At 39.2% G+C, this 14,819-nt stretch overlaps 1 protein-coding gene across 1 annotated transcript in view; it reads right to left on the reverse strand.

Annotated features, from left to right (window-relative positions):
• slc1a7b (solute carrier family 1 member 7b) overlaps positions 1-14,498 on the reverse strand; it is a 90,666-nt gene extending 76,168 nt beyond the window's left edge. Inside the window, exon 1 of the mRNA XM_041791670.1 lies at positions 14,358-14,498. Coding sequence (XP_041647604.1) covers positions 14,358-14,498 — 141 coding nt within the window. The remainder of the gene's footprint in view (positions 1-14,357) is intronic.
• Between the last annotated feature and the right edge of the window lie 321 nt (positions 14,499-14,819).

Genomic DNA, 14,819 nt, shown 5'->3' on the forward strand with positions numbered 1-14,819 from the left:
CAGAGCTGTAGTAACTCCTGAAAATCTGTAGTAAGGTGGGTCTCTGGCAAGAACAGAGCAGAGCCAACCTCATAACAAGGTAATGCATACTGATGAAGAATATGCACTATGTGTGCTGTAGGAACATGGTTCTCAACAAGTGGGTCAGGACCCAAAAGTGGGTCATGAACCGATTTTCAGTGGGTCGCAGACGTGTACCAGAAAACAAATATGTGGCAAAAAGTCTATGATAGGATTTAATTTTGAAGGAAATGTCTTTATCTCTTTGTTCTGTTACAGTTTTTGGTCCATCTCATGTCTAATCTGCCTCATTTCCATAAACGGAATAGTTGTAATGATTAAAAAAAAAAATCAAGAAATTTGGGTTGAGCCATTGAGGAGGTTGTGGTGGGTCCTGACCCTAAACCATTTAGAACAACTGCTTAAGGAGCACCCACAGTCATAAGCAAGACATCTAACTCAGTGGATAACTTCACTCATGGTGTTAATGTGTCTCACATCAAAAACAACAATCCACCAGAAACATGAGCAAAAAAACAAGAAAGAATCCCTCTACAACACAAACACAACTAAACACATACTAAACACATCTAAACACTCTGCCCAAACACATGACTGGACACCCCGCCCACATGTCCCTCCCCAGATTTGAATGGCTGATCAACTGACTCTACAGAGTTTTTTCTAATATTACCTCTGGGAGAACAGGAGGGAACAGGGTGGAAAAGAGAGTGCCAGAGATGAAGAGGAAAACTAGAGAGAGCCTTCATGATGTCACTCAGTTTACCTGTGAGTTTGACTACAGTGCTTCAACTATAAATCACTTCCCGTCCAACATGCTTATTCAATAAGCAAATCATGATGAAGTCGTCAAAAGAGTTAGGTCTGCTACAAGACTACAAATACATATTTATTAAATGAGGTCTGAAAGTAGTAGGAGAGATAAACAGGGTTCCGAAACAGAGAGATACTATAGGAAATTGAAAATGTCAGGCTCCAGGGACTACAAGTTCTAAAATTTTTATATGATGTCTATTAAACACACAGAAGGGCTTCTCACTCAAAATAACAAAAGATGATGTTGGGAGTAGTGGCGGATCATTAAAATTAAACCGTCTTTTGATTAAAATAAACACTGCCAAGACCATAGTGAAGATGACTGGGGGAAGAATTGGCGCAGCTGATGGCAGAGACTATTTACAGTCCATCCCCAGTAAACAGCACAAAACGGTTCATGCATTTGTGCTAAGTTTGAAGGAGATTCCTGAAAGCGCTGGGGTCCCATTTTGGGAGTCATCTGGATCACCATCTGGATCCAGGAATTTTTTTTAAGGATTCTGTACTATTGGGAGATAGGGCTAATGGTGGAGGTCTGTGCTCTCCGAATGCTTTTCTAGTTTATAAATGTTGAACACGCACAAAATAGGGCCTCAAGTTGGGGTGCGCCACTTTCCACACAAGGTATGTATCTATGAAAAACAGACATGAGGGTAAAATGTTCGTATCTGTAAGCCAACTCTGATCCATGCATACGAACGTTTTGGAGGCAGAGGGAAATTGGTGACACACGGCAAAGTGGAGAATTGAGGCCAGTTTGTATGTTTATGCTTCTGAAACAATTTTACTGAGGTCAAACTTTATTCCACAAACTCACATTATTTGCAGACAGTTTCATGCCTCATGCATTTATCTTTGCTGCAAGATGCACAGACAGAACGGAGACATGTCTGCGTCACACGGATTCCTCTATGCCCTCTGATCACTGAGCGATCTTTATTCCTTGCATGTTCATAATTATATAATTAAGCAAGTCTTCAAATAAAGCCTGGACAGATCTCACACATCCAAAATATTCTAATAATCAAAGTCATGCTGAGCTCGCCAGAACGAAAAGAATAAATAAATAGATGCCTTTGTACATCTATATATCTATATTGATGTCGTGGTCAATTAAAGTTCTATTTAATACTATATAGTGGAGGAGGGATCTTATGTGAAAAATTAGGTGTGGGCCCATAAACAAATACAAACTGCAGCAATACTCAAGCATAATGGTGAAAGGTGGGTTTTTTTGCACTGTAAGAGGAGCGTGTGCATGCATTTTCATTCACAAGGAAGTTTGCATTGACCGTTTAAGGCTGAATGTTGGCATGTAGAGGGCAAAACAGGAGGCACGTGTACACATTTCCAAGTGTACTTGGATTTATAAAGAGAGAATAGCGTAAAGATGTGTATGGGCACAGTTTTATAAATCTGCGCCGCTGCAGGTTTTCTCCGACCAGAGGCAAGCAACCTCGCCCACTGGAGGCGCCTATAGTAATGTGCCATGGCGCACTGCCGTGATCAGCAGGCAGAGATCATGGGAGAACTACGAGTTCACACAGGAAAAGTATGTCAACAGCAGACTATTTAACCTTTTGTGGTGAATTTATCATCCATTACGGTATAAGTCCATGATATTACTGCTTCCGCCATAGGGTGAGTACATCCTAAAGTTAAAAGGTTAATGTTTGCTTAAAGGATCTGTGTTTTCATGAAAAATTCTTTGGCTAAATGCCCTCAAAAGTTAAATTTTCCTCATTGTAGCTCTGTGACCCGCTGACCTCTCGGTGCCCCTTTGCTTTCTGCAGGATGAGATGTAATGTTGATATAGTGATGGTTTATGATCAGGAGTTTTTACATTTGTGACTTCCTGTTTGGAGCTTTCTGACCGACAGGAATTGACGCATTTTGACAGTGGCCGGCGCTGAAAACAGACCTGCAGCTTTTCCCGAACAATGCAGAACAATGCACTCCAGGGACGTGCCATTGCTAGACTAGAGCACGGGCAGTGGAACTGCTCTGACACACAAGACAGGGAGCGATTTGCTCCACAGTATGATTTGCCAGCGGATCGCGGCGTGGTCGCTGTATGTGGAAATTACACTTCAGTCTACTCGCTGAAAACGAAAAGTTTCCCTTTTTTCTAGAGTGGCCTTAATACACCGTCGTAATAATGGATAGTTAATACATAGATCTTTCGTCAAAAACACATGCATGTCAGCCTACTATATTGGGATTTTGTCAATGAAAACAATTAAAAGTGATGGTGGGGGTGAAGGGTCTAAAATCAATCCTACAATGAAAGGAGTCAGTGAGTTTTTAAAGAGATGTCTTTGTCACTCAAGTGCCACTGGAAGTGACATCTGTTTCAGGCTGCAGCTGATCACAGCAGCAGTATCAGCTGTCAGCTTTAACAGCTGTTTGTGTCTGTACACATTTGCACTGTACTAATACTAATAAAGGCTGTGGCAGAGCAGCAGTGTGTTTAAAAACTCCCGCACATTTCTGTTGACTGGATCATTTTTCTGTGGCATGCTTTTATTGGCTAACCTACAGTATGTGTTCTTGTTATTTTATCCATAGCGGTTTAGCATCCATGAGAAGTACAGCTGGCCTCTTCAAATATGTACCATGCAGACGTTAAGTAATATTTAAATAAACAATGTTAGTATCAATAATGACTTATAGCAACCCTACAATAAAAAAAAAAAAATCTGAACTGTCCTTATAATGATAAATAGCTTTGTAAAGCAACACTAAAGGGACCCAAGGATGCTGTTCTAGAATGAGTGACACACAAATGAGAGACAAAACAGAATGGATCATTCAGTAAATAAGATTTTAAAAAAATGCTTAGAGATATATGCCTCCATGTCCTTCCTAATCATTGTTCAGGTTCTTTTGTATGACTCTTTTATGTTTCTGTTTGTCTTGGACAATAAAAAAAATGTGTAAGGGCCATACATCTGTTGAGTCAGAGTAAGCTATGAAGCTAATTTACATCTGTGGTGTCTGGGCAGGAAGATGTAAAAACGTACAATATAAATGATTTAAAACATTACTCAAACAGTTAAAAACTAAACAAACTCAACAGTACATCACACAAAACAAGCTAAAGATTTATTTATTATATTATTCTCTGATATGGGTAAGAATGGAGTTTTACTTTTCTGCTGCTGTGACTGAAAATGCAGATTGTCCGAAGGCAGTTTTCTTAAAAGGAACCAAACATGATCAGACAAATTCAACTAGTTGGATAGATATTTATATCTCCCATATGTATATTGAACAAAAAAACTCATTAGGTATCTACGTTTTTAGTAAATCTGATCTTATAAAGTCATTGAGAGGCCTCTATGATTTGGTCCACACAGTAGTGTGATGTCATTTGGCAAGAGCGCTCTTTGGCTGTGCCTATCCAACATATGGAGATTTCAGACTGGCAGAGTGTTTTGCTGCTTGAAGCTGCTGCATGTCAGCTCCAGCATGCATTGTCACAGCTTTCATACCAGGTGCGAGTTTGCTGCATGTTGGCTTTGACTCCCTGCAGTCAGAACCCTGTCATTTCATCTAAAGTTTGACCTCAATAAACCTCCATGCAAGTTGCATGTGCATTTACCTCACAAGTTGGATGTATGAACTGGGAATGATGTAACGTTCGTCTGGAAAGAATGGATTTCCCAGTTATTTTGCATTCCATTTGTTACAACCACAACGAGTTGGAAAAACGATGGGTGCTGTTCTTGCGTTAGCCAGTCACTGTTTTTAGCAACATTGACCAGTTGCAAACCGATGAGCCTTTAAAACAACACATTGTTTCTGCACACTACATGCGACTGCAGGGTAGTGATGTGTCTACAATTTCTAAAAAGCACTGAGTTTTGATGACAAATTGTACACAGCAATAATTCAGTGCATTGATTGATTGGACAGGATTTGGAAAGGCACACACCTCTCTATAGAACACCTCACAGCTGACCACTGAAAAATTTTTTTAATGATGTTGCAGTCGTGGTAGTTCCTTGGTGTTTTTTTCATGAGTTTCAATGATTGTAGGTTTCAGAGTAGTCGCTTTGACCTTGGACCATCTCGTGACACAGTAAGATTAATGCCAAAAACAACATTGAGCGCATGAAGAGTTTAGCAGCGGCCAAGGGTAGGTGATGCCTGATATGTCTGAAGTTTATGAGGCTGATTCTTACATTTCTACAGACTTTTCCAGTTTCTTAAAATTTTAAATTAGTGTCAATGGTTATGCCAAGTAACTTAAAATGTTCAACAATGTATTTATTTATTTACTTTTTTAGAATCAACTCTACTTTAAAAGTCATTGCAGGTTGAGGTGTATTTTTTTCTACTGATAGAAAAATACATCTACAGTTCTGCCTGCATTAAGAGCTAAAGAGCTGTGAGCAAGCCAATCTGAGATTTTTTTCAATACTGCAGAGTTTTGACACAGCTTGTTCCCTTGTTTTAGCATTGGTGTAGATAACTGTGTCATCTGTGTACGTCTGAATCTGTACCTCTGGGCGGATCATTACCTAACAAGATCAGTCCTAGGATTTCACACCCATGTTACAATCAACATCAACATTCCCAGAAAAACAAAACTTTTACAATTTACATAACACAACATCTTGATTTACAGTAAAGGCTTTTTAGGAAACAGCAACAGCATCTGGCCGTCACTTGAGTCTGTCAGCTTTGACCGGCAGACTCAAGGGGGATGTGTGCTTCTATAAATCATGTGAAAACATACAGGGCTGTTCCTCCTCAGCACCACTCTGACAGGCACTCTCATTTGATGCACAATGAGAGAAAGCATTTGTTTGATTGGATTGTAATCCCCTATTGCGGGAGCAGAGGCGTCACGGCTATATTTAGGCCTATTTGAGAATATGACAGAGCTTTAGAGAGGTGGCTGATGGGAAAGAAAAGAGTGCATTTTGTTTATAGAGATGTTGGCAGAGCAAAGTAAAAAGCTGTGACATTGATTTACTTCAGGTTGTGGGTTTGTTTTAGCCTGAATGTTCACTGTGCATCCTTTAATAAGGCAACACTATGCAGAGCCCATTCACACACATTGAATAGAGCCAATTTTAGCTTCTGTCTTGCTACCTCAACGCTCAGAGACAAGGGAACAAACTAAACTGTTCACCACAGCCACTGAATTGCACCTGCTGAATGCAGGAGTCACTTTTTATCTTATGTCAAACTACTATACAACAGTAAACAGAGATTGACTACAGCTTGTATGGAGCTTCTGTAGTCATCCGTCTACTCAAAGTGCCTCTACACTGCAGGTCACACCTACCATGGAAGAGGTTGCTATGGAGAATTGACCACAAGTATTGGCTTATTCCATGCATACATATGGGAGCAAATTAAGGTTAAGTGCCTGACCCAAGGACACATCAAACATGTGGCTGCAGGAGCTGGGGATTGAACCCACAACCGCTCGGAGGTTGTCAAAATTAGACTGCAACAAATTAGGTAAAATAATGATAACACACTCACAAGACTAGAGTTGTTTGGATTCCGATACTACTATCAGAAAAACATCTGATACTGCTTAAAATGCTGGCATTGATATCGGCAAGTACACGTGTCTACACTGATCTGATACCATTTTAATTTCATATTTTGTGTTGTTTAGCCATGCTAAATGTTAGCATTATAAACTGCAAATCAATTCTTCTTCGCTGCTGAAAATCACTGCATGCATAAGCTACCGTTTTCACAGCAGTGAAGAAGAACCAAAGGTGGCCTCTGATACCAGCACTGTCATACACAACAAGAAATGACACAGTTTATTAAAAAATTAAATCACTTTTTAACTATAAGTCATAGCTTCTTACTTGTTTTTCCTCTTTAAGCTAGCTGTTGTGACATTCCATTGACGCTATCCATGCCTTTGAATCTCTTACAGCCTTTCTAGCAGGCCTGGAACTCAGCTGACTTTTTAAGACTTTATAGATTAAATCCACACCAATAAACCTGATATTGAATGTCTTTTTTATCCATTTTTAATCCATTTTGGATCATTTAGAATAGCTAGCTTGTATACCAACCATCTTATTGTTTTCCCTATGTGAGGGTCTGTCAACCAAAGGCAGGCTGTTCCATCATCACGTCATGCTATCTGAAAAAAGAATAATGGAGAGAAAGAGCAAGCCTGTGATGCCCTGTGCTATTGTTATTTTAATATTTAGCACTAAAGCTCTCTATAATCAGCAGGAAAACAACTTTAAGGGTCACAGAAAGGGTGTATATTATGATTCTTTTTGTTGAGCATGTAGGGCCAAATGTAGGGCTAAAATAATTTTCTAGTCTTCTGCATCACAGTCAGTCCAGAAAGTTTACGCCAGTATCAGATCAGCCGATACCAAACGCTCTGGTATCAGAACTCTATACAGGACAGTTCATATATAGGTCTTGTGGTAAACAAGCACATGAAGGTCTATTCTGTTTCAATTTCTTTAATGACGACAGTCAAAATCGATAAATATGTCTGTCTTTTTTTGTTTTTTAGATACAAGTACATACAAGGGTGCACAAAGGAAAATAGATTAGGAACCACTGGTGTAAAGGAAACCATGACAACTGAAACTGAGCCTATTATGATGGCGCAGCTGAATATTGAAAAGCAGTTTATTTACTGCAATTATTCAGAAGAGGGAAAGAGAGTAACTTTCAGAGGAGACCAAATACTAGGCCCGATAAGTTGAGGTCAAAGTATTCAAGATTTTTCCACCATTGAAAAACACAGATGAGAAAATGCCCTTCCAATATGGATCTGTTTTTTTTTTTTATTATTTTTTTTACTACTGTCAAACCTTTAACCGGGTATATGGTGATACCACCAGGTGTGTAAAATCCACATTATACAAGCATTTGCTGGCCTGCAGGGTACATGCCTCATTTAATCCTTTAACAGAATGCTTTGAGTTGAATTCAAAAGTAAAGTGACAATTACAATGACGCTGGAAATTATTAAAGCATTGTTTTCAACTTTAACCTCACAGGTAAGCAGTGTTACATCAGGATCAAATTCTGGCTCCTTTTTTCCTATCTCTCTGTCTCTCTAATAGCTCATATGCTCTCACCCTAACCTTGCTAAGCAGATGGATACACCCATTTTCTTGTTTCTCACTGGCGAATCCATCTTGTTAAGCTCCCATCTGAACCGTTTGGGCCCAGTTAGAAAGTGACAGGACCAATCAGCGACGAGGGGCAGTACTTTCAGGCGCAGCAGTCCTGACGTAAACACGCAGCAGCAAGAGCTGGTGCAGTTATGGAGGAAGAGGTTAGCGTGGATGCTGCTAAAGCACCAGTTTCATCAGAACTTGACAACATTTCTTCATTAAAAGAAGAACAAAGAACAGCAGTGAGTTGTTTTCTTTTCAAAAACCACCAAAGTCGAGTACTTACACGTCTGTAGTTGCCATGTTTCGCATTATTCCTCAGTAGCTGTGCATGAGCAGCTCGATAGCGGCTATGTCACGTGTTTTGTTGCTCTTATTGGCCCGTAGAGATGTGACAGACAAGCCTTTTTTTTTTTTTTTTAAAGCCTCTGCCTTTTCTCAAATGTTTCCTATTTAGGCTTTCCCAGATGGATGTGTGAAACACATCCATCTGACGTGTCAGGTTACTCTCCCCCATCTTAAAGAGGAAATATAAGAATAGTAATTAACTATTATTATCATACAGTATGCAAGAATGTGAAGTGATGTTCTGTGTGCTTATAAACAGATAAAGATTGGCCTTAATAATTATTTATTTCCATGTTAAGCAACATGGCAAGCTCTGTCCTGCCACAAGTTCACTTTACAGGAAGCTTATTGAACATAACAGACTACTTTAGAGCCTAAAATAATCAACAAGCACTGATTAACTATATCTACATTTCACATTAAAGGGGTAAAGAGATGCTAAAATGTTTTTAAAAACTGTTAATGGTTTGATTGTGCTTCATGTTGCTGCTGCAGCACGCAGCACCTGTCATTATTAATAGCCTCAACTTCAGCCTTTCTCACAACTGATCCGTACACACAAAGAAGAATTAATATGTTTTCAAGCTCAGATTGCTGTGGATCATAATACAGCCACTGGTGCACAATTAACTTTTGACTTTAGAGATGATCCAGTGTGGTGTCAACGCCGTGCCAGGCCATGGTGTGCAGCATGAGAGTATATATGTTATGCAGGTGTGCATGATCAACAACAGTAACAAGTGCTTAAACTTTCTGTAAAAGGTGTCCTGCCTAATGTTGCCTCTGTAGCTTTTAATTGCTCTGATTCGTTTTTTCTCTAACAAGTCCCTCTGAAGACTGAAACTGTGTTGGCTGCATAGGATGTGAAGTGATCACCACACACTTCAGTTAATGTACCGAATGATTCAGCTGCTGCTTTGTTTAATTTCACCAAAAAGTTTACGAGTTGCTCAACTTTGAAGCTAATCTTTTTTTGATGCCTTAGCCAAATACGTGTACTTCAATCAGTAGCTAGCGGTGAACTAAAGACGTCACTTACTGGAAACTTACAGCTGTTGTGCATGAATATCCAACCTTTAAAGTCCCTGTAGAGTGATAAAAAAAATCTTTCTTTTAGGGTTTGTTGTATGGCAGTACACTCTTATGAACCACCAGGTTTACAGCAACCTTATCTAGTGTGTTAAGAAACAAAGTTTGGATATCACTGTACAGGGTGTGAGGTTTTATCCTCAGGAGCAGAGTCTCATCATTTGAATGCCATACCTTGAAATCCACAGCCCTTCTTACTTCCAAATCAGGATAAAAAAAAAACAATGTATAACAAGGCTACAGAGGTGTTTCAAACTTAAGGATGAACTCTTTTATTGATCCTGTCACAGAGTTTTCTTGTTTGGCTTCATTGTGGAGGAACAAATAGTAGTTAGTTAATCTTAAGAGTCAGAAACTTTGGAGAAGGTCGCTTGATAAAGTTTTTAAGATTGCCTAACAGTCATGCTTATTCAAAAACTTTTTAAACACGTTTTTGCACAGGCCATGGACAGTAAGTTTACACCATTATTCTATCACTCTTAATGTTTTAATGGATTTTTTTAAGTTCCCTGTTAATTGCTGCACACCACTTCAGTCTTTTTTATGTGTTTTATATGTATCCTTAACCTCACTCAAGACATCAGGCTCTGTTGTTGTTTCACATCCTTTTTCTAAATCTAATGTACCCCAATTCACTGGTATTGACTAATTGGCTTTTTTAGAAAATTTTGGCTACAATGCATTAGTTTGATGGCTTTCCATTTAACAAGCTGTATCCAAAGTCAGCAGGCAGATTTGAAGCTTCTTCCAAAGTACAACTAATTACAGTGAACATCATGTTTGCTTTTTGCGCTTGTCTGAGATTTTGGGGTTGACTTCACTGAAATACTGACTCGACTCATCAAGACTCTGTTCTCTTTGTTGTTTTTGTTTTGTCTTTTCTTTTCCATAGGGCACTGATCATCAACTGGAGGCCCGAGGTACTAGCTTTATTAGTAGCGTTGGATTCATAAAGTACCCTTTCCCAGACTATTATTTAATACAAAGAACAGTCTTTGAGGTTTTTCATTTTTGATGGCATGGAGAGAAAAGATAAACAGCACAGTGTTCACCTCATATGTCATTTTTTAACCCAGTGACAGGAAAGAACAATATGAAGTGTGCTATTTAAGGTATCATTTACTGTTCTCAAATACTTTTAATATCCAGATATAGTAGTTTGAAGACCATAGCCAATTCAGAAGTTGTTAAAAGTTTCAATGTGGAACTCTGCATGTTTTAACCTGCTCTGCATGCAGGATTTCTGATCTTTACTGTAGTGCGCTTTGGTAACATGTGTCAAACGCTCAGCTTTAGTTCATTCTAGTCGAACATTTAGACTTGCAAACACTACATCCAATTTATTGGACTATGAAATTGAAACAAGAAATGTGCAACGGCTGTCTGCAAATGTGCATCAGCTGACAGCTCTGACCTATTTAACTGCTATGATAATAATAGTGATGAAAAGGTATTATAACAGACTTTATTTAACTAAGCAAGTCAGACAACTGAGTCAGACCTCTTACCCTGGGAGAGTTTGCTGTATTTTATAGATACTGCAGAGCAATAACTACCAACTCTCATCTCATCTTTTTTTGTGCATAAGGCCATCACTCTTTTTATAATGAGGTATATTTAATATAAAGGGGATATTATTTACCGGAAATAGCTATGTAATGTGTGCCAATCATTCTGTGCCCACACATGGATACATGCAAAATAGTTCATAGAAACAAATATTTTTTCTTGCTAAATTGAAGCCACCAATTATGAGGCTATGGGAATTCTGGCTCCCCTCAGTGATCCGGAGAATTTGGCTCAGCTCAGCAAGCAGATCCGGCTCTTTCAGCTCTCAAATGGCTCTTCATTCTGGTACCAGTTTTTGGTTTCATTGCCAGACATATGACTGATATTTGTGCTGGTATTTTACACCAACTATGCTCAGTTTATTTAAACTGATGATACTGAGTATACTGTCACCCCAAAACACCTAGTGGGTCAGATGAAATCTGCTCACTGGCTGGGCTGTATGACAGTGCTAATCTAAACATTACTGTTACCCCATCAAGCATGGGACCTGAATGCCAGGTGTGCCTGTGGTAGAGTTGTGTAGAAAAAAGATCAACACAGTGACACACAACGTGTATAATGGTAATAGTAATACTGATGTAAAATGTCACCCAGGTTGAAAAGTTTCGATTTAAGCTGGGGCATTCAGCTGGTAGAGTCAGAATTTAATGTTACCAACATGAAAGCATGGATCCATCCTGCCTTGTATCAACAGTTAGGGCTGGTGGTGGTGCTGTAATGGTGTGGGGGATATTTTCTTCTTACATTCTGGGCCCAATTAGTGCCGACTGAGCACCATTTAAACACCACATTCTACCAAGGTATTGTTGCCGACCATGTCTACCCCTTTAGGATCACAGTGTACCCATCTTCTGATGCCTATTTCCAGCAGGATAATGCACCATGTCACAAAGCTCAAACCATCTCAGACTGGTTTCTTGAACATGACAATGAGTTCACTGTACTGAAGTGGCCTCCACAGTCACCAGATCTCAGTCCAACAGAGCACCTTTGGTGGAACGGGAGATTCACATCATGGATGTGCAGCCAACAAATCTGTAGCAACTGCATGATGCTGTCATGTCAACTTTGACAAAAATCTCTCAAGCATGTTTCCAACACCTTGTTAAAACTATGCCATGAAGAATTAAGGCAGTTCTGAAGGTGAAAGGGTGTTCAACCTGGTACAAGCGAAATGTACCAATAAAGCGGCCAGTGAGTGTATAAGTAGACTTTTATAACAATGGGTACCACGAATTAATACATATAAAACATTATTTTTAATAAAAAGCAGTGTTCTCACTTTCAGTTTTTATCGTTATCGGCAATCATGGGTAGGAAATTATTGGTTATTGGTTCAGAAAAATACTTATTCTGCATCACTGTTTTGAAAATCTATCAATGCATTTGAAGATTTGTGTACAGATCTGTGTTCGCATTTGCAAATAGTTAGCAACAATAATAGCTCCATAACCAGTTTTCTAGGTGGGCGTCAATTTACCTGTATGAGAAATACTGGTGATACAACAAAGGTTGCATAAGGTAAATGGAAAGAACATCCTGGATAAAAAACAGGAAGCAAACACATTGCTGATGAAAGTCAAACCCACTCAAAAATCAGGAGTCCAATGCAACAAAACAACAGCAGCCTGTCCAATCATAATAATAATAATGTCCATTATTCTAGATAAACTTTTGCTGCTAAATGAAGATCTTGTGAACAAGTTATCAAAATTTGGCCATGAAGCTTTTCACACCTAACAAACAACCTTTGACCTGCAAGGAAGTTTCTGGTTTTCAACCTGGGGAAGGAAGTGGAATTAGAAGGAAATGATGGTGGAGTCTCACAACAATGGAGTAGCATTATGCTGTGTTAGGAGTAGTGTGGAACTAAGTAATGTTGTAGAGTAATGATAAAGGTTGCTAAACATCTGGTTGGCATTGTGACGCCAGTGTAAGCACAGTAGCATCATGGGAGAAAAAGTGTTTGCTTGCTGCAAAGAAACACACATAGACAAATTCACAAAAACACACACACATCATGGCTGAACACTGAACGTGAGTTTTCTGTCTTGGAAATGCCATAAATTGTGAAGCTTCTGTCAGCTTCACAATCCCAACTCTCTGGTTTTTCATGTTGGTTACACCTCTTACTATGAATGCAGTCTGCACAGGCAAAACCCAAATCTGAAACTGAGCCATTGGAGTGCTATTTATTGTTTGAATAATAAATGTAATAGGACACATCTGGGAAACAAAACACACCTGTCAGTCACCTTTTAAAACTTTTGCTCACATGAAAAATGGGTAGTTTAAAGAAAGGTGCCATCTTCTAAGTTGTGTATCAGATCCTGATGTAAATACCTGTTGATCTCTTTTTTGATGTCAAACCCAAATGTGCTCACTCTACAGCAAAAGTAAAGGAAATGGCCTCACTGTTCCAACATTTTTGGAGGGGAGTGTAGGTGGCTTTTCTTTGAGGCAAAAGATGGCAAGTGCTTCAAGGGGCCTTAAGGCATAAGCAAATGTTTGCATGATGCATAAAGTTATTTCAGTAATTACTATAATTTATAATGTTAATAATGTGTTTAAAATATGATTATAATAAGAGTTTTAAAATCCACAAAACTCACTCTGGGTCACTCATCTTAGGTTCAAAACACTACAAAACATTTAAAATCAAGCAAATTATAGCCAGATATAATTTAATTATAGAACTATCAGTCCTTCAAAGAGAGGCATACTGTGTGATATAATGGCTTAAAATAATTTTAAATATCCTGATTTTCCCCAGAAGGACTGATCTTAAACATAGTGAGCAGATATGTCTATTTAGTTATACCTCACCTAGCTACATGTTAAAATATTCAGATGTGGAGACTGTGAGTTATATTTTTACTCACATAAGAGCTGATTATTTAGAACTGTTTGCTCACATTTAGGTATGTCCTGTAGTTAAGCTTTTTAATTGAAAATAAATGTTTTTTTCTAGTCTTGCTATGACTGTTTAGGCTAAATGAAGAATATGCTCTGCGCCTTAGGCCTCTTAATTACAAAAGTCACCCATGCTTATTGGCGAGGGTTAAGAAATTCCAGTTTGTTTTTTTGGGGGAGGGTAGGCTACTTAAAAATGAGATAGGGAGAAAAAAAAGGAAAGTTCAAAGATAAGAAGTTTGAGTAAAGACGGGTAGCAGTTTTAACTACTGTGAAATTAAAGGTAGACATTACATCTTCTAAACAGTGAAGAAGGCCTTTAAAATAGCAAACTAAAAAGGGTCAACACAGTCTTATTGTTGGAGTAAACAGAATGAATGTGGAGAATCACTTAATGTGACGCTCCATGGTTGTTGTGACGTCTCAATCTTCTGCCTGCGTGACGTCACAGTGAGAAGACAGACTGACCTGCTCTGAGAGGCGTCGTGTCCTCAGAAAGAATCCCAAAAGACAGCCAATGACCACGGCCAGCACCGACATGATGAGGAGCCCATTCTGTTTGCAGACGTTCTTCACCCTCACCCACACTGCATCCAAAGCCACGGCCATCGTGAGTCACCTGTCCTTCGTCCTACCAGCAACCCATAAATGAACCTGACCCCAAGCCTAAAATCCAGGTGACAGGATGAAAACAAAAGCCAAAAACATTGGTTAAAGAAAAAATCCAGGGCTGGATAGGATGCCGTGTACAATAACAGATCCACGGCAGTGTTTTAAAGCTCCCTCAGGCTCAGCATCCCCCTCGTCCTCTCGCTGTGGCAATCTGCACTAAGCTAAGAAGATCCTCTCACTTTCCAGGCATCCCCTCCCATCCTGCTCCACCCATCAGCTGTCCTGTGTGCTCTAACCCACCGCCAGGGGAGCGGAACA

Source organism: Cheilinus undulatus, linkage group 7, assembly GCF_018320785.1.
Source record: "Cheilinus undulatus linkage group 7, ASM1832078v1, whole genome shotgun sequence".
NCBI lineage: Eukaryota > Metazoa > Chordata > Actinopteri > Labriformes > Labridae > Cheilinus > Cheilinus undulatus.